This window comes from Sciurus carolinensis, chromosome 9, assembly GCF_902686445.1.
Source record: "Sciurus carolinensis chromosome 9, mSciCar1.2, whole genome shotgun sequence".
Classification (NCBI taxonomy): Eukaryota; Metazoa; Chordata; class Mammalia; order Rodentia; family Sciuridae; genus Sciurus; species Sciurus carolinensis.
This window is the reverse complement of record NC_062221.1, coordinates 68,532,018-68,559,259: the sequence shown is the minus strand read 5'-3', so window position 1 is coordinate 68,559,259 and position 27,242 is coordinate 68,532,018. Positions and strand designations below refer to the sequence as shown.

Sequence of the window (27,242 nt, the reverse complement as noted above, 5' to 3'; positions counted from 1 at the left end):
TCTTAAAGTTTCACAAATCCTCTCCATCAGAGGACAGATATACTTTCCCTTCTCCTCCAAAATATGAGGAGTTGGCATGGAGTGTTAGTAAGAGGCATTCAGGAGGAAATTTCCAGTGTCCAAAGTCAAATTTCCATGCCCTCCAATTCAGAGAGGAGTGTACCACAAAATCAGGTGTTATATCCAAGTAAGGCCTTTTATTATTTAGGTCCATCTGTCCATCCATCCATCCAACATCAATAGCGTCCCATCTTCTGGGCACTAAGGGTAGGGAAATGACCCCCACTGCCAATATTTGCCACAGAGGAGTTCACTGCACACTTCTGTTGTATAAGCAATGCCCTAATGAAAAATAACTTGTGCTCCTGTCGGTTTACTTATTAATAAGAGAAGAACACATATTGAGAACAATATTCATTTTATTGCATCATTTCACTGACTAGAACGCCAGACTTATAGTGGATATAAGTAGAAAAATAACCGAATTCTTACAAACAATACTTTGCTGCTACAGTACTGAATAATTAGTGAAGGCTGCAATTATAATACAACTTTAAATAACATTCTCATAATGGATTTAACACAATCAACCAGGGGCTAAAGTTCAAAGGTTTACAAACAGAAATCCAGGACAATATGAAAACTCAAAAAGTTCATATTTCCACTACATGCGCCATTTAACCATAAATCCAGCAACACAAACATTTTAAAAACTCACAGCACTCTTGATGAAACAATAATTTTCTTTTTAGAACAAATTTAGGTAATACAGAAAGATAAGTGAGTTGGATCAGTGTCCCAGACAAACTGGTTCCATTCCATCCCTGTCCTGTCTTATCCTCTCTACCCAGGAACTCTGCACTGAAGTGCACTGAACATCATTAAAAAATTATAAAACCAAATCTAATAGCAAACTCCCTTGAAATGGTCTCTTAAAATGCCCATGGTACAGGTCTGGTTTAGGATCTGTCTCTTTTTAGTTTCCTTTGGTTTCACAGGCTTTTCTGTGAGCTAAAGTTTACATCAGATATGGAGTATAATATTATTAAGATACTTTAGAACAACAAATTAATTATCATTTAATGTCCCTACCATTTTTACAAGTTTCTTCTTTGGGGTTTTGAGAAAACAAAATGAAAACAAGAACACTTACCCAAAGGTGAACTCTATAAAACCCTATTTGTTTCCAAAAATGCACACAAGAACCTTAGAATGATGCTTCATCCAGAAGAAATGAAATGAAATGTCCCTTCCTACCTCCACAAAAGCTTTCAGTTAGAAAAAATATATTTATGATAATAAGGGCAGTTTTAAATACAAAATACTGAGATACTAACTTTGCTTTCTTCCTCTTTTCAAAGAAAGGTCTTCTAGTCTCAAAGTCAAAGTTTATTTTAGAATTATGAATCAAAGCCCTAATTATGGGTTTGGGTAACTCCACTATACAGGCAAAGTCAAATGAGTTAAAGTGCACCTGAGCACTTTACCAGTGGGCAAAGTAGCTTAATGAAGCATCAGAAGGCCATGTGCTAGGAGGGGGGCACCCTAACATTACTGCTCTAGAACTTTTACATCTGAATAGCGATCATCCTTCACAGACATTTTTGGGTAGCAATCCAGTATCTTATTGCAAAGATGTTGCCCTCTACTATGGGCCAACTTCTAAGAGTTACCTCTTCCAAAAACTCAATAGTCACCTCTGACTTTTTGATCTTAACTACCATCATCCAGCTTGACTGTACCATTCAGTCAGCAATTCTGGCTCTAAATAACTTAGCTGCTTCTGAAAATTACCTTTCCCTTAATGGAGGCAGATTTATCAGCATTTAAACTGTTTCCAAATCTGATAATGGTTCACACAAATGTTCTCCCGATATTTGGAAGCCACGGCCTCACTATGGAAACAAGACAGGCAGCCATCCAGAGGAAATGTACGTCTGGCTGTGCTTGTCAAAAACCCACACAGACCATCACCTTAACTTCCTACTGTCAAAGACATATATTGATGTGCTTCTTGCCAAGCATAAGCCAGTCACTATTTTCTTCATGAGGACCACATGCACCCAAGAAATGTACATTTAAAAAACCAACCTGAAAAAACATTTTCAAAAGGATATTCAACACCTTTTTCTACTTCATGTCATTAGTTTGGGTACTGTTTAATATTTTCTCTAAAAATAATTTAAGTTCAATCTCTCTCGCCCTCTTTGATACTTAAAGTACACTGCATGGAGAGATGCCTGCCAGGAAGGTGAGCAGGGAGACCTAGTGGAAAGAACAACAGGGTAAGTCAGGCCAACTAGGACTTGAATCCTGCTTCTACGAGGCTGACTATTTATCCTCTCTGAAGGTTTCTATATCCAGGAAATACATGCTCTCTTGGCCAACTAACAAGGGTGCTGTAACTTGTATGGAACTTGGCCATGGCAGGAACATGAAAGATGTTATTTATCCTCCTAAAGAAATAGTTCATGGATCAAACACGAAAAAACAAAACAAAACAAAAAACCCAAAAAACAAAAAACAAACAAAAAAAAACAATGGAAATAAGATTTTTAGGAGCGTAAACAAAACCCAGCATGGATGCTAGGAAGCCGGGAAGTCACGCTCTGGCATGTTCCAGGACACACAGGTTCTCCTGGCCTGATTCTTCCCTACAGAAGCATCTTGAGGGCAGGTTAGTGTCACTTTTTCCTTCCTCACACTCTCCCCCACTGTGGGGTCCCAATGCAGGACCATGACATTGTGTGCACATGAATCACAATTTCCAGGTGTGAGCACTGATGCTAAGCTCTTGCACCCTGGCTAGGATCCCCCATGTCAGGTGTACACACATCCAAACCTGTTCTGTCCATGGGCTGCTAATACCATACCAGCTGTTTCCTCTTGGCATAAGCAGGCCCCTTCTGGAAGTATTAACCTTAAGCAGGAGTGGACTCAGCCTCTCCCTTCCTCACCTAGGATGTGGTGAGCATTGAGCAACACCCATGCCTCTTTTCATGCTTTCTTATACCTCAGGATGCTTTCCACATACCACGCCTCCTGAAAATTGTAGAGATGGTATGAACTCAACTTTGCTTAGTGCTTTGGTCACAGTTAACAACAACAACAACAACAAACACCCTTAATCTTAACTTGAACAAAAGGCATGAAACTCACAGGACACACTTTTCTGGACTGGAATTCTTCCCAAAAATGCTCTTGGGACACAACACTTCATTTTGTGGGACTTAAGGCTTCTGACCCTGAGATAGGAGATGATTTGCTGCTGTGATGTCAGCTCAAGGCAGCAGAAATACATGTCTTGGAAGAGCTTCTATGGTGGCTCTTCCCAAAGCTGTGGGGCCTAGGGACAAGCAGGGGCATCACCTCACAAGGGATCTAAGTTGTTGGCTCAGGTGAACTGAGTGCAGGAGCTCAAAACTCTCCAGTTAGATATGAGGCAGTGAGGCACAAAAGGCTATTTAGTTCCACAGAGATATAAGACCCAAAGTTTCAAGAAAGCGATGCTTTAAAATTTTAAGTTAACATCCATGGATGACAGAATTCTTTTTATATTTGTAGGTGCGTTTTTAACTGCTAAAATTCATTGCCCCTTTCAAGTGTTCCTGCTATAGCAGGTGATGGTGAGTTGCAGAGACCAAGGGACACAGGAGCCACACCTAAAACACTTAGGGAGAGGACTGTGTGTGTTTTGAAAAAATTATAGAGAATCCTAAAGAAACAACCACGCCCAGGTCAGAAATGTCCCAACAGTTGTACCATTTCCAGAAATGTGTGCCATTTAACTCCCAGCTTCAGGGAAACATTCTTTTACCTCTGTGTTCCCATCATTTCATCCAAAACCAGATGTTCCACAAACAGATAAATGAATATTGTTCCATAGGGAGCAGTTAAAGACACTGAGTGTTGGACATGCCTCCCTTGCAGGACCTATATCACAGGTATGATAAATAAGACATCACAATCTCCTTCCCAAAAGTAAACTCTCACATCACTAACCTGCCAGGATGTACTTCTCCAATGCTGCCCTGAACTACAACTGTGTTTCCAGAGGACACCCCACACCGTCAATAAAGAGGTACAAATGATTGGATATGAGAAAATAAGTTAGTTCTTCAATGAATAAATAGCTCTGAGTGGCTGAGGTTTAAACTGAGTTTGTGGATGAGATTATGGACATAAAGATTAGCAGGTAAGCATACTTACCTGAAGCTCCATCCTAGGTCCCTATTCTTCCCCCAAGAATCCATGGCTTCCTAAAGTACTGTCGATGTAGGAAACCAACATGCCTATTCAGCTCCTTCCTCTAACTTGGTTCAGCTGCAGGGACTGTGGCACACTGCTTTTTCTTTACTGGTGAAATACCAGCTAAGACCCAACCAGCATTCAGCTCTCCATTTCTGACCTATCCTTTGTAGCCTCTGGTCTCCATGATGGTGGTCAGAGTACCAAACCTCATGAAAAGCCCTCTTAGATAGAAAGTACCTCACTGCCTATAGGACCAACCCCCAATTCTGACTGCTGGACCTTACTGGGGGGCAACTGGATGCCTCCAACTAAAACCAAATAGAAATTGTTTTGCCCTGATACAGACTTGCTTGAAAAGGTGAGATTTAATTGCAAAAGGGGGGGGCCTCTTAAATAAATGTTCCACCTTGCCTTGAAATACAAATGGGAGTTGTGTGCTGTGCCTCACAAATGTCAATTCCTCATTTTGGGGGGTTGACTTGGAAACCATAGCATACAACGACCCAGAAATATTAAAATACTGTACATTCAACTGCAGCATCTTCAAACCTTAGTGGTATGTTCATCCCCATCTATTGCTTAGCATGTAGGCACTGGACAAAAACAAAGAGCTAGTATATGGCTATAAATTAATCACCAAATTGTGGCCTATGGAAGTGTCTCAGGAAAGGAAACCTTCTTTCCTGAACCATCTTGAAACAAATTCAGGAAACCTCCCTGCCCAATTCACTAAAGTGCAAACTAAGGGAAAATTGGGTCCTCGCAATGATACAGTTGTGGCTAACGGTTGCCCCTAGTGCCAGTGCCATGTTGCAGTCACTCAGAAACTCTCTTGGTACTGGCCCATGTTCATGTTCACAGTAACAACAAAGGTGCTGAACAAGCAGTCTGCAGTTCCACATCTATCTGTCCCCTTCCACTGTGGTCAAGACCCTTCCTTGTGCCTGTCTCTTTTCTGCTTGCCACTTAAGTGTGGCTCTGATAAGTCCTGAGAGCAGCCAGTGTGTCCTCTGAGCCATAGAGATCCTGGGAATCTGGCTCAGAGTAATGGGGCCCTCTCTCTCCTGGACTCAAAAGTAGTCTCTTCTCCTGCTTTCATCACTAATGAAAGATGGGTTATACTGTCCAGGGAAAATGCACGAATGCCGTGATCCAGGCAATCCAGTGTAGGCAGGGTAGAGTCCATTTCGTTCAAGTTCAGGATTCCTTATACTTGTGGGCTGGTTGTAAAGAGAAAAGAAGAAACTCAATTGGTGATTCTTGGGTTTAAATTTAAATGCAAAAAAAGCATTCTACATTTTAATAAACTTAAGATGGAAGTAGCTATAAATAGCTGAGCAAGGTCTGACCTAGAGGTAGGGACCCTCACAGGTCTCTTTAAGGAACATGGGATATACTACATTTGACCCTATTTACAAAGGGGATTAAAAAATATTATGGACAGCCCAGTGAATTTAGACCAACATAGTAAAAGACCTGGGTTTATCCTGTATCATGTGGTTATACCGATTCTTAATTTTTTAAAGTATCTTTTTCTGTGTAATACAAGCAGCTCAAGTCCTCCCTGGCATTTAGCAAAAGGCTACTGTCCCTGCCACTGCACAAAAGGAGACTGACACGAATTTTGCAGGGTCCTATGACCACCTTCGAAATGCAACAGGACCCCAAACCAGAAGGCCAACAGCAATTTTCAGGTGTCTTACTGGTTTCATGGGTCATGAACTACCTGCCTGATCTACACAAAAGTTCCCTGGGAATAACACAGGCTACTCTGAGGAGGCCCTCATCATAGTGCCAGAGGTAAATTCTTTATTGGCAGAAATAAAACACTGGATACTGCATGTTATAAACTCAAATCCTATAAGAGCCCAATGTGGGAATCACCCAGACCACCCCTGAGCCTACCAAGTAATAGCTCTTCTACTCAGATGACAGCTCCATGCTATAAGCCCAGGCTCTTTCTATACACTGCTCAGCCTACTGTTTTGAAGTGAAGATGAGGTTCATAAGTTCTTAACTAAACCTATGGAAGACAACTCTTCAGTTAATTCCATGGAAATATGCAGTAAAGCTGGGTTCTACCACATGGAGGCCTACTGGCTGCCAGTTGTCACACCATACTGGTGCTAAGGAGTCCCTAGCAAAGGATGTGGGTTCCTGCCTGGGTAAAATACTTGTGTATAGTTATAAAGGACTTTCCTGCCAGAAGAAAAAGCAAAGATCTATGTAGAAAGCAATGGAAACATTTTAACTAGAGCTAAGTTGGAGACATTTATCTTTCTTCTAATTTCTTCTTGTCTTTCTCTAGGTTCAAATTTTTCAAAGAACCAGTTAAAACAAACAGTTCCTTAGCATGAACAAACCTGCCCCTCCCATCCAAAGTCTGATCCTCATGGTTAATTCCCATAGCAACGAGAGGGATTGTGGTTCCTATAACAGAGCTGTCTAGAGCAATTAAGTCTCCAAAGGGCAAGGTTTCATGTTTATTGCTATACCTCAAACTGATGAGAGTCACCGGACATATGTTTAGTTTTCAGTTCAGATAGCCCAATTTGTGTTTGCTTTATGGTTGACACAGTGTAACATGAAATGAACTGGGCAGTATAGAGGAATAAGACCTGGGTTAAATTCAACATGGGACAGAAGAAGCAGGAGATCAAGGTACTCTCCTGTCTTCTCAAACTAGGTATCCAGGGATGGGCAGAGCAAATTGTTTAATACCTACTGAGTTTTATAATCTTCTAAGCCTCTGAAAAGTGCTTGTTGGGGATGAGACTGAAGTGTTCTCTTCATGCCTTTTTCCAACCCCAAATTTTAAATACCTAATCACACAAAGCAAGCTAAAGGCTAGCAGATAAGTAAAAAAATGAAAGGTTCAAGTTTACTATCACAAAATTTTTTCTCTACCTTTCAGTTTTCACTCCTACAACTCAAAAGCAATTTCATGGATTACTGCTTACAACACCATAAAGTGATGTGCTACATGGAAATAGCCTTATCTCAATGTCAAAACTAATAAGTATCATGCAAAAAGATCATAACTGAGTATTAAAATATGAAAATAAGAGGCTCATTCCACCATTCTCTTGAACCTTCAACTAGCTGTAATGCTTTTACTACAGCAAAACAGAATTCAACTTCTCAGAAAAGACTGGAGCCCTAAGGCTGCTCTGGGCATGGGAATACACACCGAGTAATACACATCTGTCATCTGGAGGAGGTTTTTGGTGCTTCCATTCTCATGCATCTCAATAGCTTCTCGGCCCCATTCTTGTGAGCGAGGGTTCTTAGGGTACTCAGCATATGGGGACATTTGGAAATCCCCACTTTTGAAGATGAGTTTGCTTATGTCATTTTTATTCTTTCTGTGGGATAAAAATATTTGAAAAGTTCCATGAATAAGTTCTGTAAAGAAATTATACATGTGAAAACACGAATTATTATTTTCCAACATAAATTAGACTGAGAGATACCACTGTATTTCTGTGTAGCTACCCACTGAGGAACGTTAATATGGTTATTATTTTTAGTGTTTGCCCAAAGTAAGTAAAAATGCAATTAGGTGCCAAAAAAGATGCAAAAAAAATTCTAGCCCAAAGGGTTAGATTATCAGGGGCAGGGAGGACAAAGACAGCAACAATGGAGCTGTTAAGACTCCTCTAGGGAACAGAGGTCACTGTGTCTTGGGGGTATGCAGGGAAACAAGAATCAAAAGTTCAAAGAATGGTGAACTCAGAAGGAAGTTCAATGCCTCCCAACTGGCCTAAGCACCAGAATTAAATGGAAGTGTCTAGATATTACACAGCTTTACTGAACCAGGAACTTAAGGGAAAGGGCAATTTGGCTTATTGAAGAGACCTGACATCCTTTGCTACTAGCAAAGCTGGGACTGGAATTCAGTCTCTCACCTCTCCAGCCAGTGCTCTTTCTACTACATGAAGTTACTTCACAAATTACATTAAAAAAAAAAAAAAAAAGAATGGTTTGTTTGTGTAAAAAAAAGTCCACAGACTCTTCATAGACTATCCACACTCTCATTTCAGTAGGTCAGAGGAACTCCATAGTGAGGTTTCACTAAATAAAAATTATTATTGGAATATGTATTTCTCACCTATCTAATGGACCTAGGATCGAAAATTTTAAAATTATATTTCCCTTGGGTAAGATAATCTGAAGTTTCTTCCTTCTCTTTTGTTCACCTATAATAAATTTTTCTGGGGCAGTTACAAAATGACTCAAAAGTCACAAAACCAAATGTCCAGCATATGGTTTAGGTATTGGTCCTTCATGCAAGTTCAGACCTACTATTGCTCTTGTAGGGTGGGTATCTGATCTCAAACAATGACTTGCTTTATCTTTCCTTCTCAGCAACAGTTACAGTCTCCATTCCAAAATGGCTACAACACATGGTATTAAACACATTGCGTATATGAGGTATATATCGCCTTGAGCTCTCAGGTTTTGCCCCTCTAGGTAACTGCTTCTAGTTTCATATCCAGAAGTTTATTTCCACTCATATGGATCATCTTTGAAGGCAATTTGGTAAAAGATGGGCAAAGGCCTGCATTCCTGAATGGGCAGTTTTGCAAATTGTTCTCCATGTTCTTACTAGAAATAGAGAATATCTTAAAATGACCTTATTTGCCCTTTTAGTAGGTTACCTCCATCTATTATATGCAGATAATTGTTACCATTTATTAGGATATAAATTAAAGGTCATAATTTTCCTTTATCTCAATAGATAGGGGGATAAATTCCCTCCTTTCTCAACAGAAACCAAATCCTATTGGCTTCCAGGAAGCCTACAGATAAATTTACTGCTCATCTCACTGCAGTTACAACTTCTCTACTGCTAAAATATTTCAGGTAACTGCTTTCATTCTTCTTTCTTTGTCTCTTTCTCTATATATGCATAGCTTTATTGAGATATAATTCACATACCATGATTCTTTCTTTTAACAGTTTTCAGCATATTCAGAATCATGCAATCATCCTCACAATCAATTTAGGACAGTTTCATCATTCCAAAAAGAAACTTCATACTCTTTAGCAATCACTCCCCAATTTTCTTCCTCCTTACCCCGCTACCACCCTACCCTAGCCCTAGGCAACCACTAATATACTTTCTGTCTCTATTAGATTTTCCTATTTTAGACAATTCATAAAAATGGAATGACATACTAGGTGATCTGTTGTGACTGGTTATTTCCCCTAGCATATTTTCAAGGTTCATCCACGTATCAGTAGGTCATTCCTTTTTAATAGCTGAGTAATGTTCTAGTGTGTGGCTATATCACATTTCATTTATCCACTCATTAGTTGATAGACATTGGGGATATTTTCACCTTTTGGCTATTATGAATAATGTTGCTATGAACATATACGAACAAGTTTTTGTGTGCCTATATGTTTTCATTTTTCTTGGGTATAATACCTAAGGCTAGAAGTGCTATATTTAACTATTAGACTTTTTTCAAAGTGGATGCACAATTTTGCATTCCCACCATGTGTGAGAGTTCTAATTTTTCCACATCTTCATCAATACTTTTTATTTTTTTATTTTTGTTTGTTTTTAATAGTCATTCTACTGGGTGAAAAGTGGTATCTCATGGTAGTTTTTTGTTTTTGTTTTTTCTTTGTTATGTACTGGGGATTGAACCCAGGGGCACTCAACAGTTCTTTTTTATATTTTATTTAGAGTCAGGGTCTCGCTAAGTTGCCTGGGGCCTCACGAAGTTGGAGAGGCTGGCTTTGAACTAGGATCCTCCTGCCTCAGCCAACTCGCTGGGATTACAGGTGTGAGCCAACATACCCACCTGGATTTTCTTTATCAATGAAGAAAACGAGGTCCCATTTAGTTCCTTTCTTTTCCCTCAGGCACCAACTACCATGAATTTCCCTTTCTCCTTTTTAATGGTTCAGTCATAAACTATGATTTAAACCACCTCAAGTATTCTTTAAGAGAGTAAAAACTGATTCTTGCAAGAATCTGACCCTTCTGCACAGGCAAAGAAACAGGATTAGAATTTGAACTCTCATCACTTACCTGCAGCAGGTAACAATCAGTGCAATGCCTAGGATAAGCAGAAGCCCACCTCCTGCTGCTGCAATCACCACAGTGATAAGCTGATAGGCTGCACATGTCAAACGAACAAACAAGTGGATTGGTAGGAGGTATAACCAGCGAACATTAAAGAGTAGTCTCCCCTCCCACCACCACCACCCTGCCTCCACTGGTGACCTCTACTTCTTGGCCTCTGGCAAAAGTTACTTAATGGCTATCTCTACATTTTCTCTGTATCAGAAGAGTTTCCCCTCCTAGCCACTCCTAGAATGGTATGTCCTAAATTGTATCTGAAGACCATTCCCTGATGACATGTTCACTAATTCATGGCCAAAAGTGAAAAATAAAGGTCAATAAATGAGTTTTCCACACACTTTTTAAGAAAAACATTTTTTGGTCATTGGTGGACCTTTATTTTATTTATTTATTTATATGTGATGCTAGGAATCAAACCCAGTGCCTCACACATGCTAGGCAAGTGCTCTACCACTGAGCCACAACCCCAGCCCTTTCACACACTTAATTTGTTTCATTTCAATAGTTGTTCTATAATATTTTATTCTCCTAACTTCTTTCTCTCAAGATGTGTCTTTTACCATTCATATAATATGCCTTGGGAAATGTTTTTAAAGTTATGGAGAATCTTAGTTGCTTACTACTCTTTGATATTAACTGTTGTTTAATTTTTTTGATGGTGACAGTAGACATAAAAATGCTTGATTCAGTTTTAGGATCTTACTTGATAAAATAAGTTAGACTCTCAAATTTATCAAAAACATTATTGGGCAGTTAAGTCTGGGGTCTGAGAATCACTGCATAAACCATAATAGGAACTGAACAGATGCCTCAGTTGAATTTAATTACCAGAAATTAGCAATCACATAAGCAAGCACATATCATAAGTAATAAACAATACTAAAAGTTTTCATTAATCAGGTTTTATACCTGTATATTTCTGGTAAAATTATTTTCTTTGTTTTTAAATTTTTTTTGAATGTGAAGTCTTTTTTTTTAAATAATTCATTTATAATGTGGTGCTGAGAATCAAACCCAATGTCTCACACATGTGAGGCAAGTGCTCTACCACTGAGCCACAACCCCAGTCCAGTAAAATTATTTCCAATGTATTATATAAAATATTCAGACTGATTTTTTTGGTGTGGAAATAAAATTGTGTTCTCAGGTTGTAAGACCCAGATGAAGTCCAACAACCAGATTTTCTGCACAAAATTAAGACTGACATCATGCTCTCTAGGCATTCAGGTAAAGTCAAAGGGTAAGACACGGGGCTGACACTCTAGTCCCCTTTCTGGCTAAGTCTCATTCTCCCCAAGCTCCTGGATCACTAAGCGCTAGTTGAAAATTAGGACAGTAGAGAGCAAACAGTGCAGAGAATACAGACAAATAAATACTATGCAACCTTTTCCCTATCCTCTTATTTAAATAAATAGCTTAGAAACCAGATTATTATGGACAACTCTCAGGACTGTGACACACAGGGAACAGCCAAGCCGTGGAATAAGTTCATCCTCTCCTCACCTCTTGACAGGTATTCAGAAGTTTCTCTTTTAACAAAAGTGAAAAGACAAATCTCTTGAATGTATCTACTCTTCTTCATTTCCACCAACAATGCCCTAGGATACCATCATCTCTTTTCTAGACAATGGCAACTGCCTCCCAACTCAGCTTCTTGCTCCCAGTCTTATCTGCTCATTATAAAAAGCAAGGCTAATCATGCCATTTCTGTGGCTCCCTCTGTTCCTAGATAAAGACCAAACTGGAGTTCCTGTTTATTCCTCCTCACCAAATTGTTTTCTCAATTCCACCAAAACAAGTAAGTATCCATTTTAGAAGTGCCGTTGCAAGTGGCTGAAGGTTGTAGCAGGTTCCTTTATGAAAAAATTTTGCTTAAAAAAAGACATGGACTATGTAGACCAGTGCTTCCCAAACTATGAACCAGTTTTTGTTTATTTGCTTGTGTTTTGGGATATATTTTAAAAATATAAAACACAAGTCCCATTCACATTCCTTGTCTTTTTCTCAGAGGCACACTTATCATGAATTTCCTTTTCATCCTTTTGAAAGGAGCTATCTGTGGACTGATACATTTATAAAATACAATAAAACTATTTTTAAAAGGTTCCCATGTGTGGATGTCACAACCATATCATATTAATATAAACACTTCTAAGTGCTTTTGTTCAATTTTTGTGTTATCTGTTCACATTACAGACTGCACTTAGAGTAGCACTAGTGTAGACTATGCTTTTCAAACTTCCATGTGCATCTCAATCACCCAGAAGCCTTGTGATATAGATTTCTGGTGCCCACCCTAAGAGATTTGATTCAGTAGTTCTGTGCAAGGGCTCATAAGCTACATTTCTAGGGATGGTGATGCTGCTGGCCTGCAGACCAGAGTGAGTTGCACTGGTGTACATTAGAGATGAGAGAAAACAACACTGGGCTGAAAGCCAGCAGATCTCTTTGCACAAGAGCATAAAGAAAGAGCCTGGGAGATAATGCATCAAAATGTTCAGGGAAGTCATTGCTGTTAACACCTATGCCTCACTTTTACTCTCTTTATTTGTGCTTTTCTGTATTTCCCAAATTTCATTTAGATTTTAGACACAGACAGAAACACACACACAGAGGCATGGCCTTCTCCAAATCTAGAAATTGTGTTAAATATACATATATGTATTTTAAAAAGGGTATATATTTCATGTTTTTAAAAAGGATATATTTCATGTTTTGGGGCAGCTATGTAGCTGTAAACTAACAGTATGTGTATGGACAATATCACCCACATCATTTTTTTTTAATCCTTCCTAACCTGATCTTTTGAGCTTATGCACTGACTTTATTACTATATAGAACTACACAGGGTTTGAATCAAGGCCAAGTGTAATATTTACCAGCTTTGCAGGTGCTCTGAATGTTTATTAAGGTGGGACAGAAGTAGTGAATGTCATCTTGGTTTGTCTGGCCTATTCTTTCTTATCTGAAATGATTCTCCAGAATGAAGAGCTTGGAATTCTCAGTCCTACTTCCCCATAGCCATTTACTGACATTTTATGGTTTCACCAGCAGTGGCTCTATCTTTCCCTTCTCCGTCACAGCTTCATGTTGTTGTAATGATTGTTAGCCCTTTTCATCAAACCAACATACTCTGGGCCTCCACCTTTCCTGTAAGTTACATTTGTTTGCATATGTGCTTATTTGGAAGGAACCTGCTGGACTGTGTACTTAGTCAAACTCCTGGGAACGGCTTGCCCTCATTCACCTGCAGTGGTGGGAAACATGCTTGTACATGTATCAACATCCCTTGGCCAAGCCGATTAGGAACAAGCACGTGATTCAAACTGGATCAATTAGTTCTTTCCCAGGCACTCATACTGGGAATAAGGGTCTTCTCTTTCAAAATGAACGAACAGTGACACACACTCAGGAACCATTTGACAATTTTACTTCCCTTCACATTGACTGGGAAGGGGAGAAAGTAAGACACACACATAGCAACATCAGAGAAGAGATATGGAATCACATTAGCTGTGCTCTGAAAAGAAGGTCCTGACTTCCAGCTGCTGGAGCCTCCACAATTCCCTGATTCCTGTCACTCCTGATGCTGGAATCCAGAATCCTTCCAATAAACTCTCTGCTTAAACTAAAACTAGCTAGGCTTATTTACTCCAGAATAATCTTACCCAACCAATACACCATCCTTTTAAACTACCTTTTTTAAGTAGCCATATTAGTTTTACTTTAAAATTAATTTGGTTCTTTGCACTTTTCCTTCATCAATTTCATTAGTGATGCATGGTTAGATTTTTGCCTTTTAAAATTTTCCTTCCCTCTTCCATCTCTATTTGCTTACTTTTTTTTTTTTTTTTTTTGTTCCACCTTTTGAAATTTGCCTTTTTCAAGTCTACAGGATGGATGTGAACATACCCAGTGCCACTGCTCTTCATTATGACAATTTCCCATGTGATTCTGTCACTTTGTTCCAAAGTTTCTCTCCCTTCCCTCTCACCAAGCAGTGCCTACTAGTGGGATGATCAGACACAGAGCAGCAATTCCCTTCCTCATCCCTGCTTCCCTTCTATTCTGAAATGAAAGGAGGCCGGTCCAAACTGAGTAAAATGACTACTTTCAGTTGAATAAGACTTTCAGCTGACTTCTGGATAATTAATGATCTCTTCTTCCTCCTAAGTAGTTCAGTACCATCTTCCTGGACATTTCTTTGGAGTAATTCCTACCAACACACAGCATTTCCACTGTCTAAGTCTTTTTACAGTCCCATGCAACCACAGGGTAAACACAATTAAAAGGTACTTTATATACCTGCCACTCAACTGTGGGTTGGGGTGGGAAGACAGTGTGGAATATCTTTAAGCAGAATGTTCTGGTTTTACTGAAGAAGACTATAAATAGGGAAGACAGGCTCTAAATCCTCTCTGGCCATGCTTGGGGGCTGAGGGGAGAAGAGAGTCACTTCTGAAAAGATCCAGAAGCTTTGAAAGGAAAGGATGACCTCCAAAAGGACTTGGGGTGAATATGAAAGGACAGACAAAAATATCTTTGGCCTGAAAAAAGTAATCTGGGAACATTATGTGGGGTTTATAATCACAAAACAATAACCACAAAACAGAAATGGTTTAGAGGATGGGATTATAAAAGAGATTCTTAAAAGATAATTAGAAGAGAATGGTTAGATATATTATACTATAGAATACTATAGAACTTTTAAAAGTGACATTATAAAGTTATAGAAATGAAACATTCCAGTTTACTAGGTTTAAAAACAGGTTACTAACAGTATATTCAGTGAGATCTAATTCCTTTAAAAAGATACATACATACATATCTCTGGAAAGATGGATAATACCAGTGTTTCTCAAACTTCAATATGTATTTGAGTCTATATATTAACAAAATATCTGGGTCTGGTAAAATTCTGGTAAGATTCTGATTCAGTAGGTCTGGAGTGACAAGGCCTGAAATTCTATTTTTCCAATAAGCTCCTGGGTAATACTGATGTGCCAGTTCCACAGACCACACTGAGGAGAAAGGACTGTGTAATATGTGATGAGATTGTTTAGTTTTCTTCTTCCATTACCTTAAACATATTTTTCTAATTCATCTGGGTTAAACAAAAAGGGAAATTAATGGCATGTATTGTTTTATGCTGTGAAAAATTAATTTATTTTAAAAATAAAAAAGGTGAAGCAAACAAAAGTATCAGGGGAGATATTAAAAGTGTAAGGAGGAACCAACATAAAATTCAAGCAACAGAGAAAATGGGCACTCCAAGAAAAGAGTGAAGGGCAGGGGACATATCTATTAACAAATCCATGACAAAATTTCTGGTCAAAAGGACAAAAAGTGTAAGAAGAGAGAATTGTTGGAATCTGACCTATAAACAGATAAATCTCTCATGACCAGAAAATATAAAGGGGAGCAGTGATAAAACAGGTGTAGATCTGAGCTGCCCTGGTGTGGGTGGCCCTGTCCTGACTGGCCAGTTAGGCCTGCATGTCCTCAGGAACTAAAGACTTGAGAGAAGGGTTTGTTTTTTCCTTTTGAAGAACACTCTCTTCAAAAAGGAGGAGCAAGGAGTGAAAAGTGGGTACAACTAGAAAGCTAACAGAAACTTTTAGAAAGGCAGGACTATGCCTAAACCCAGAAAATGCTGCAGTTGAACAACTGCCAAGAATGCAGAAGTGAGGGAATCTCAAGATCATGTGCATGGCTGGGAAAACTGGCCTCCCTATCTCAATGGATCTGAGTAGAGCACATGCTCCAAGACGTTTGCACAGAGCAAAAGCATTTCTATGTCTATGAAAAATCTAGCCTGAGTCACAGCTCCAGAGAGGTACTATTGTCTCTGGTGGCACATAGTGGAAGTCACAGAGATACATGGTAAGAGTTCTGCTATCTGACACAAAACAATGATGAGTCACAGACTCCCAAAGTGCTATCATCATAGATGGGGATAAAAACCAGGTGTTCTCAATTCCTTAACCAACATCCAGGGTTGGGTCCAGACCTCAGATAAGAAAGCAGGTGGCATATGTCTCTGTAGTATATGTGTGGTTGAAGGAAGTGCAGTAAGTGCCTCTTTATATGTTATTATAACTAATAATAGTTATCAGCCAATTGTTTTGCAACACTAATAGTAATACATCGAAATCATAAAATGTTATTCATACACCACATTTTAATGATAAATTGTTAGTGCCAGTTACTAAAGGTGGCTGGGAGCCAACAATCCAGATGGGTGTCTGCCCTCTGCTGGGCATAATGATGGAGACTTGGATAAATAGAAAGGAAAAAGAAGTCTCAGGGATTGGAGAGAAATTCTGGTTACTTCCAGGACCCTATAAACATAACAGGGATGACCTTTTTCCTGACAGAATAGTTAGTGGATGCAGGGGCATCTCCATACATAAAGTAGTTAATCTCTAGAGGGGCAAAAGCACCAACACCACTTAGTACACTAGAAAATGAACACAGGCAATACTCCATCCCAGGAACACCTTTTAAAGAACAGATATTCTCCTGAACACGAAAACTGAAAGACTTGGACCCCCGTTGAGACACTAGCTTGTCGGGAAGGTAATTTTCATTTATTTTATTTTTCTGGTCCTGGGAATCAAAACCAGGACCTTAGCAGATTCTCTACCACTGAGCCATACATACCCTCAGCCCAAAAGTGATTTTTAGAAAGAACTCCTATTACTACCAGACTGTTTGCATAAGTAGACTATCCCCCTTATAAGTCATATGTTTAAGCACTGACACAAGAATCCGGACTACTAATTTTTAAAGATCTTAAAAATGATAACATTTTTTGCCTTACTAAACTGAGTATTCTGAACACCATTTGCTGTAGGGATGACTCAGGTCTGTCATAATGAATGTCTGTGCTTATATGGTATTATGCATCTCAGCATCCTTAGTGACCACTAAAGATGGTCCCACCCAGCAGCCTCAAGTTGCTACTTTTGTTGAACTGAACACTAATTCTGCGAGTTCCTCTCTCTTTCTATTCATATGACTCTAAATATATTTGTTTCTAGATGTGGTCTCTCAGTCCTTCTCTTAGGCTTTCTACTGTAAATTCTTGCTAGCTGCAGTCAGGATAAATCAAATGACCAAAGTCATCAGTAATCCTAAATGCAATTCCAAGTCACTAGGCTGCCCTGACAGTGACTCCATGCTGGAGTCAAAGAGAGTTTCTGTCAGTTTTGTACCCAGTATTGAATCTATTTTATTTCTATTCTTTACTTATATTCAAATTTCAATAATAATATTTGCTAACAGAAAATCTTTATAAGTAAAGAAAATACCATTGAGGACATAAAAGGTAAGGTATGCCATTAGGAAATGGACACTGAGTCTTTATACACAATAAACAAAATTATGTCTACTACTAATCTAGCAAACTTAGAATATATGCCATTTTCACATTTATCTATAGAATGAAGGCTAAAGCTACATAAAAGGGAATCTTGATTGTCAATATTCTTAGTAAACCTATATCTCAAAATTTCTTTAATAATTCTGAAGATAATTTCAATTTCTAATGTCTTGATACATATAAGAGAATGTCAGTGCAAGTGATTTTAAATGAATCATTAGAGAACTGAATTAGGTGCAACATGCACCATGTTCCCAGTCCCCACCAGCACTCTCACTGATTTGTGTCCCATTTTCTACTTCAGAGACGCAGACTTCAGTTTAAAGCAGATGACTCTCAAGTTGGTCTCTAGCCCTGACCCCCAGGATGGCACTATACTGAGAAGTCTCTAAACTACCCCCATGTTCTCCTCTGTCCGTTCTCTCCTCCTCACTGCAGTCCAAGTTGCTCTCCTCAATCATGCTGCTATCCTGTCCAAAGACTCTTGCCAGCTTGCCAACAGTTCCTGATTAGAGTCTAACTCCTCAGTGTGGTGATCAAATTCCAACAATTCAGTCCCCATATACTCTGCCAAACTTAATCCTTCACTTTCTGCATTTCTCTACATATACTATAGCAATATCCACTTAAAAACTGTCCCTATAATACCTCAGGCCCATGGCTGCCCCTAAGACCTTTAAGTGGTTTCCTGTCTGGAATGTCCTTCTCCCCTCATACCTGCCATTCTTTCCAATCCTTCCTCCAATTCCTTCCACTCTAAGAAACATTCCTGGGGTCCTTGCATTCTCCTCTGAGCATGATCTCCACCTCCCCACCTCCCACCTCACGCCTGATTTATCACACTCACACACCCACAGTCAGGACTATTTAAGAATATTTATCTCCACTCCCAGCCTTGAGCCCCTGGAAAGCACCAGGCAAGTCTCTTTGTTCTCCCCATGCCACCCAGCCCTAAAAATATAGTGGATTGAAACTGAGGAAAATGGGACAAGACTGAAAACCTGTGCATTGACACCAGTACAGGACTCTGCTAAATGCAATTCTCCACTTCTATATACTTACGGTTTCCACAGTTGAGACCACCAAGGCCAAATGGGCAACTGGAAGTCAAGAGAGAAAAAAAGAACAAGAATCAGTTTCAAATCTAAAAAAGAAATAATGGAGGTAATCTACTTAAGTAATTTTTTAGGATTTTTGTTTTGTTTTGTTTTTTGTTTTTACAATACCGTAACCTGAACCTAGGGCTTCCCAAAGCACTCTATCACCTTTTTAATATTTTAAATTTCGAGGGCTGGGGATATAGCTCAGTTGGTAGAATGTTTGCTTCGCAAGCACAAGGCCCTAGGTTCAAAGCCCCAGCACTGCAAAAAAAAAAAAAAAAAGAATTTAAATTTTGAGACAAGAGCTTTTTAAGTAGCCCTTGAACTTACAATACTTCTGCCTCAGCTTCCCCAGTAGCTGGAATTACAAGTGTGTGCCACCACTATTATGGCAGTTCTTTATTAGGATAGACTTTATTTTAGAATAGCTTTTATAATAAGATTTGTAACAACTTCATCAGAAAAAAAGAACATGGAGCCTACCTCATACAGGTTTCATTTTCAAGCCTATATCCATCTTCACATGCTGAAAGAGAAAAGGAAAACCATGAACGTATCTATTTATCCCGTCTCCATGTCCTAAATTCAGTTACTCAAACACAAGCTACCCTGAAGTCCACAAGAATATTCCAGAACCAGAAGGCTGAAAATAGCTTTAAATTTTTCTATGACCTAACCTAAACACTTGCCAGTTCAACTCTTGACATAATCAAGAAACTTTTGCTAACCTCTTTGTGGCTCTTTTTCCCATTTATAGAAAGAAAATTATAAATAGCTAACTTATAGTTTCTTGGAGGAGCTTAAGTAAAATAAGGCACCAAGCGTCACAGCACAGGCATGGAACATAGTAACCACTACATAAATGTTTATAGTTGTAATTATTATCCAAAAAATGCAATTTTTAAATAAGTTCTGTATCCATACAGATAAAGAATATCTCTCATAGAACTATCCTTGCACATGCTCAAGGACAAATATTTCACCCTTTTTGATGTAAATCAAATCTACAACCAAATATTGCCTCGTTAGTCCTCTTCCATAAGGAGACAGGAGCTGTGGATGACACTTCTTGGGGCACAGTTGTAGTGAACATCCAGGTTTTCATAAAAATCTGTGAAGGGAACATTGGACATATCTAGATGTGTCCTAACTGGCACCCAAGAACATAACTTTGAACCATCTGGCAGTGTTGCTTCTGGAACATGCTTCACTAAATGGACTGAAGCCCAGTTATTCCCTTGGACCAGTGGTTCCCAAATTTATATGATCACAGAATACTTTCACCATTACAATAACTCAATAGAACACCATGAGCTACAATGCATGCTTGAATGAAAGCAGACAATAAAAAATGGCCTCAGAGCCAAATTCCTTGATGCAAGGAATGATAAAAATTTGATTCATGATTAATGTACAAGACATTGCATAAAAATTCACAGGTAAGAAGGTACAGAGCTTCCAGTTGTCATTCTTGAACAGACAGAAAATATGCACTAATGGTGAGTTGTGGATGCAGCAGTATGTGTGGCTGGAGGTGAGATGAATGAGGGAGATATATGCCCGGTAGGCTAGGTCTAAAGGTCTCTAACAGACTTCCTAGCATCCTCTATTCCAGATTTGAGTCTGATAGTGTTAAGTGTGTAGATGTATTTAATATTCTTTCTCCTTCTACATTTTTAATGTTAGAAGCTGAATCTATTTTACTGTTACGAACTGTCTATAAACATATTACTGGAGTTTCATGGAACAGTTTGGAAAACACTGTTCTAAATAATCTGTAACATAAGATTGCAGATCACTAAAGAGCTGTGAACCTGGATTGCACTGTTTGGGCCCCACAGAATCACTTTTCCTGACATACTTTCTCTTATATTGTGTATATGTATATATATATATACGCACACACACACACCTAAATAAGAAACTGCCATAGGAAAAAAACCTATAGCATTTATTGCAGGATGTCACAGACCATGTTGCCATAGTACCACCCAGTAATCTCTTGCTGTGGATGCAGAGAAATTTCTCTCAGATCCTAGTACCTAGAAAGATAGGTATTTTCCCAGTTGCTCTGTGAAAGACCGAGCTTTATTTTATGAATCCTGATTTTTTCTAAGTTATGTTCCTATTTTTACTTTAGTGTCCAGGAAGTTCAGAACTTAAATGAGAGACCTATTTTAGCAAACTTATAGGGACTTATGGTTTATCTTTCTGCATATTCACTTTCTTTACAGCCTTATCAAAGTATTTAATTTTCCCTTCAACCTAATTTATCTTTTAAGTATTTTAAAATTGTTTCATTATATGATTTTCCATTAGGTGCTTCAAATCCTTTATGCAACAAGACAGAATATAATCATATCACATTTTTAAAAAGGGGTAGCAAAGCCCCATCTCCCTATCCTTTATACCTTTGAGTTTTCTGCTGCCTTTACTAAAAAGGGGCTTTCTCTCAAGAACAAGCAAGCACTCTTGCCTTTCCCAGGCTGACATGGAAAGCATTGTGCCCTGGTGGTCCTCTTCTCAATGCACCACACTGCATCATGCTACATCAGGGATGTGAAAGTGAGGGAACCACCACAGAATAGCTACACAGGGACTACTTATTTCTCCTTCTATTTCAGCACTGAGGCAGGCTAATGTCACACCATTCTGTTGTATTCTGTATACTGCTTCTTAGAAATGTTTTTACATCAATCGAATCTACCTACCCAATCATCACCTGCTGGGTGGAAGCTTTCTACTCTTTGGCTGTCATCCAGTCATGTGTAAGGTCCATTGGTCGTCCTGCCTGAGAGTTAATGGGTTGGGCTCTCTTCATTTAGGTTCAAAAGTGGCCTAACTCCCTGATGTAATAAAATTTCTCTAGTTCAAGAGGAGTCATTCATCAAAGACTGAGCTACTGTGTGCCTGATTCTGTTCTGAGGTTCTTAGTGGAAACTTTGTCAGTAAGGTACTCCCAGGTTCCCTAGGACCCAGCTTCTCATTGCATACACCCCAGAGGGACTCACCACAGAGCACTAAGATGAAAAGAACGTGGCTAGAGCCCGCTGGGCTTTTCCTATTGCTGTGGCAAACAAGCAAATTCAAGTTTTATGGACTAAGATAAATTGATGAGCCTTAATAACTCTTTTGTTCCCTTGCTAGAAACTAAGTCAAGATGTGCCACTCTTTTCCTACTATTTTTGCTACCCTATTGTCCATGTGCTTATTCAACAGACGTTTGTTGAACCCTACAACATACTAAGCCCTATTCTAGACATGGTTCTGGTTCTCAAGGAATTTGCAATCTGGTCATATATAAATGGATTATTAGAATTCACCATGCATGCATGATGAAAAGAAGCTAAGAAATCTATAGGAGGGACATCTATTTTTAATTTTCTATTTATTTTTAATTTTATATGTAGCTGGTAAAGACATTGTAAAGAGGTTTTATGTAAGACACTAAGAAGTGTGCAAGTGCGTGTGTTTACAACAGAGAAAAATATAGAAACTTGCTAATATGCAGCCTGAATTGCAGTGATTTAGAAAAAACATACACATACCCCCACCCTCCACTTGCACAGAGGACTGACCAGATCTGAGGCATCCAAAAAGGTTACCATTTAAAATATGCCTGTGCTCTAGTACTGATGGCCACAAGATGTCACTGTTAATTCATCAGAACCCAGCTGACAGGGATGTGGCCCAAGAAGTTTCAGAATCCATTCAGCAGAGGCCTGATGCCCACAGGTACTGCTGAGAAGAGGCTTCAAAGGGCCTCTGCAAGAAGATCAAAAGTTACTCAAAATTTTCTTATGCTGATTCTTGGGTCACTGCTTGGTAAACATAAGGTGGCTGTGCCATTGCATTTGGTAAATCTCTAACAGTTCTGCTATTGCTAATGCTAGGCTGTGACATAAATATAAAATTGCTGACTTGGCAGCATAGGGAAATGACTTAGGACAGCCAGAAGCAAGGGTGGCAGGCAAGGTTGTTCTTAAAGTCACTCCAGGGACTATCTCCTCTGCATGGCCATGCTTCTGTCAACCTTGTATCCCCTCCTGCCATTTGCATATCCCACTACACATGGATTTTGAGCTGGGCTTAACTCCCCATTTTTAAAAAGGGAAAGGCGCATTTGCATTAAGACAGATAAGAGGGAATTAGAAAGCATTATCTCTTTGTACCAAAGCAGCAGTCTGGCACAGCACTGAGAAATGCTGTGTCCGGGTCATGCATCAAGACTTATGTATAACTCTGAGATGTGGCCTTCCTCTTCAAATCACAGTTCCTACCTGGAGAACTGATTGTGTATACATCAGAACTCTCTATCTAAACACAACAAGGGCAGAGGGTCTAGAGCTCAGGAGGAAAGTACAGCTCTGGAATATATTTTTATATTCTTTTGATGGAATAAGTCCTCTAACAGAAGTTCTGACAGAAATAAGCGGCATGTTACCTTGCCCCAGTACATGATTTTTACTCAGATCCCAATACATCAGTTACTGTCAAGGTGCTGACTGAACAGGAAATCTGTGCCATCCACATTCTAATGGGAGGCAATGCTTAGAACTACTTGAAAAACTAGCCTTTTTCTGATGATCACAAATTAACAGCAATCTTTTATTTCAGGGTACATAGTGCTCTGAACATGAATTTATTTTATTTTAAGGCAATATTCTTGGATTACACTCATTGAGAAGTTTTTATCTTAAACTGAATAAATGAAAGCTTCACCTAAAAGGTTAGTAGAATTAGACTTTTGCTCTCAAACACTTCATGAAACCTTTAAAACTTTAACTCACTAATTCAACAACAACTGGGTAAAACATAAAAGACAATGTTGATAGCTTACAAAGTACCTCTACATACACAGCCTTCTTTAATTCCTAGAATATCTAAAGAAGCATCATTACACACATTGCATAGGAGAGGAAACTGAAGCTCAGAGAAATGAAGTGACTTGTCCAAGTTGAAACTCAACCAGTGAGGCCAAGTGGGATGCTGACTCAGGTCTTTTAGACTTTAGTTGAGTACACTGTCCACTGAGCCACAAATGCCACTAAAAGGCACAGAACTGACTCCATGCTTGAATTTCCACTTTAACAGATAAAGATTTGGGAATCAGAATAATAATTTTTCTAGCTACCTCTAAGTGGGAAAAAAAATAGTAAAGGCATTGCTATCACAGGCATTCCATTCTCTTTTCTTTTGAGTCAATTGACCAGACCAACATGCACCAGTGGGAAATAAAGCTATTATTCCAAGGAGATAAAGTATTCAATCCTGCTGTGAGCAAAAGAACAAAAACCAGTCACCCTCCCATCCCCACCCCCATTTAGAGGAGTCACATCCAGAGCAAAGGGAGAGGGAGGGAGGGAATGAGTGAGAGGGGTAGGGGGGAGAGAGACAAAGTGGGTGCTGGGCAGAGAAAAGCCTCTTCTTGTCTCCAGAAACACCAGCAAACCTGTTGCTACCTCGGCAGGAGTGATCCATCTTGTTGAACTGGAAATAGCCCGACTTGCACTGGCATAGTGCAATACCATCCAGGTCAGTGCAGATGGAGGTCTCTTTGTCACATTCTGGACTCTTTCGCTTGCACAAGCTGCCCGCTAGAATGGGAAAAACAAGACAGTAAAACAAAATAAAACCTCTTCCACTTCAAATTTTAAGATGCATGAACTTGCTATTTACAGACCCCTAGAATTTCCCAAAGAGTCTCCAGAGAGTAACATTCCTCTAGACATTCACTCTGCAATGCCTTCTGCAGTTCCTTCCCTGTATCAGTCCCAGACCTATTTACTAAATGATCACAAGTGTTCTCCACTGAAAACATCCACACAGAGAAACCAAACTGGCAAGAAACAGGGTGCTGACCCTCTTCTGGCACCTACTGCAAATGTGGTTCCAGTGTGGTGTATTCTGTACCTTCTCACTAAAGGACAGTAAGGGGCAGGTGGGAGGATCAGAATAAACCCAGAAATGTGACCACACTCTTAGGTAGCTTAGAGACTTGGACCAAAAACAACTAGTGCTGGTCAGACCTGCCTCAGTGTGTCTCAGTTCTGTTTATCTGTATAACCTAGAGGGACCCCGCATACTCCTTGTGACAGAGAAGCTTGCTACCCTGACAGTGTATTGACCAACAGAGACTTATGAGGAGAGGCACAAATGAAAGTCAGCTTGTCCAGAGCTGAAGTACAGTTATGTTTATCTGGCTGTCCCCTTCACTACAGCAATGGTTTCTTGGGGTTTATTCACATCTGGGGTCTTTGGATCCTTGTACAGAGACTGCTAGGTACGTATATGCTGTCATTCCATTAGTCTCTTCAACAAAAGAAGCAGGGACAGGCAGGGAAGGAGCCCATCTTTTAGGCTGCTTCCACATTTATTCCAGGGTCTTATACATTTCATGGATGACAAAGAATCATTTCATTATTATCAAAAGGCATTCACTATTGGTCCATGGTCCTCTATGAGGCTATATATAGCAGACAAAATAAGGGTGCATTTTACCATCCAAGATAAGGCATGTGTAAATGCGGTCCAGAAGTAGTAGGACAAAAATATGAAACCAACTAGATAGTGAATAGTAACTTATCTATACCCATGTACAGAGTCATGTAAGACAGATATGTGCTATTGCTGTTGTTGGGAGGCAAGAACAAGGCCAACATGCGAAGGACAACCTGTATATTGTGTTATGAGAAGTGGTTGCCAATTTTCCAGGTGTGGTCTCCCCTCCTCTACCTTAAAGAAGATCCCAACTTATACAGAAATCAGGTGCCAGTTGTTAACACAGCAAAACTGCTTCTTGGCCAGGCAGGTTCTAGAGATGGGAGTTGACACTAGGGCTCAACAACCTACACAGGATACCCAGCATCTACCCATTTTGTGAGTCCAAAGAGCTAGGGCACAGCCCAGATTCAGAGAGATAAGTTTTGGACCCAAATTTAATTCTCCTTGCTGAATTTTCTGCCTTTATCAGTCGAAGTGGGTATGTTAAATCAGAACTCCATTTGTGAGTGTGATGAAATTTCTTTTGTTTATTATAAAATGTCTGCATTTAATAGAGAAAATTTTCATGGAAAATCTCATCAGGCAAAGACTGCAAAGTTGGTATCAAGGAGTACTGAATCTCTACAATTCATCATCTGAATTCTTTGAAGACTTTCCAATCCAATAGCCTTAATAAAAAGAAATATCTTGGGGCTGTAGCTGTAGCTCGATGGTAGAGCACTTGCCTCAAATGTGCAAGACTGTGGGTTCAATCCTCAGCACCACATAAAAATAAATAAATAAATATTTTTTTAAAAAAAGTTAAACAGTTACCAATTAATCCAGTGAATTCACTCCTAAGTATCTATCCAAGAAAAAAAAGTTAAAAATTTAAAAAAGAAAAGAAATATCTCCAGGACAAAAAAATTGTCCAGGCTATATTAGCCTTGTCCAATAGCCAGCCTGAATTGTCTGGCCTGATTAGAAATATCTAACCTGGGAGTCAATCCATCCTGCCCATTGATTCAGTGCTGAAGCCATCACTCCCTGCACAAAAGCAGATTCATATGAAAGCAGGGAAAGCAGCCTGCCTCTGCAATGGGGAATGGCTTTTCTAAAAATTCTCAAAAATTCTATTATAAATTCATCCAAAAGAGCTACGTATCTTATTTTCACTGAAAGCCTGGTAATGGGATTTTTTTTACATTCACAATTCCCATGGTCCTTCCTGGATATAACATCTGCTAAAACAGACAATGAACATTTAGGTAAATCTAAGGCTGAGACATTCCATGGGGGATTTCCAAGGTCTCTAAATCTCTGGAGATTGTGAGAACTGCAGATCTTTGAAAGGCAGGAAAGTGGACACTTTGTGAATCAAAGGGTGAAAACCCTCTTTTCCAATGGGAATGTCCAGAATACATAGTGCTGTCTACACGCTGGAATCATTCAGATGTCAGAATCTGTCAGTTCCTGATAGCCAAGTTCAACTCTCCTGAACTCAGGAAAGTTAGCAAGAGATCAAGTTGGGTTTGTTGGCAAAATCTGGAGAAAGCCTGGGAGGAAAAACAGGAAAAAAAACAGGGAAATGCCTGCATTTCCAGGTAATATGCACAAGTGTCTTTGTTCTCAAGGTGTGGGAAAGGAGAAATACAGAATGAGTGCCTCAGCAAGGAAGACAGGAGCCTTCCCATAAGCCATATCCAAGCAGTCTACAGAATGGGGGTCAGAGAGAAGGCAGGCTGCTATGAACAGGCTCTAACAAATTCAAATATCTGGCCACCTGATTTGCAAGACAAAAATACATTTACTGGTGATAAAATAGTAACCTGGTACAATGCTTACCACACGGAAGTTACTCCATAAATATTTAGTGAAATGAAAGGGACCTACCTCATTGGGAAGGAAAAACTGGTACCCTTGA

The 27,242-nt window shown here is 39.3% G+C and overlaps 1 protein-coding gene across 4 annotated transcripts in view; it reads right to left on the bottom strand.

The window, feature by feature from the left end:
* Positions 1–363: 363 nt before the first annotated feature.
* Heg1 (heart development protein with EGF like domains 1) overlaps positions 364–27,242 on the bottom strand; it is a 76,051-nt gene continuing 49,172 nt past the window's right edge. The window contains exons 13-18 of one of the 4 annotated variants that reach the window (XM_047563520.1): positions 24,298–24,432; positions 19,319–19,361; positions 18,798–18,835; positions 10,298–10,385; positions 7,442–7,616; positions 364–5,471 (exon numbers count right to left, since the gene is read on the bottom strand). In XM_047563520.1, coding sequence (XP_047419476.1) covers positions 5,322–5,471; positions 7,442–7,616; positions 10,298–10,385; positions 18,798–18,835; positions 19,319–19,361; positions 24,298–24,432 — 629 coding nt within the window. In that variant the 3' untranslated portion in view covers positions 364–5,321. Of the gene's footprint in view, positions 5,472–7,441; positions 7,617–10,297; positions 10,386–18,797; positions 18,836–19,318; positions 19,362–24,297; positions 24,433–27,242 lie in introns of those variants that run through there. The other 3 variants (XM_047563521.1, XM_047563522.1, XR_007110149.1) reach the window with 3 other exon arrangements.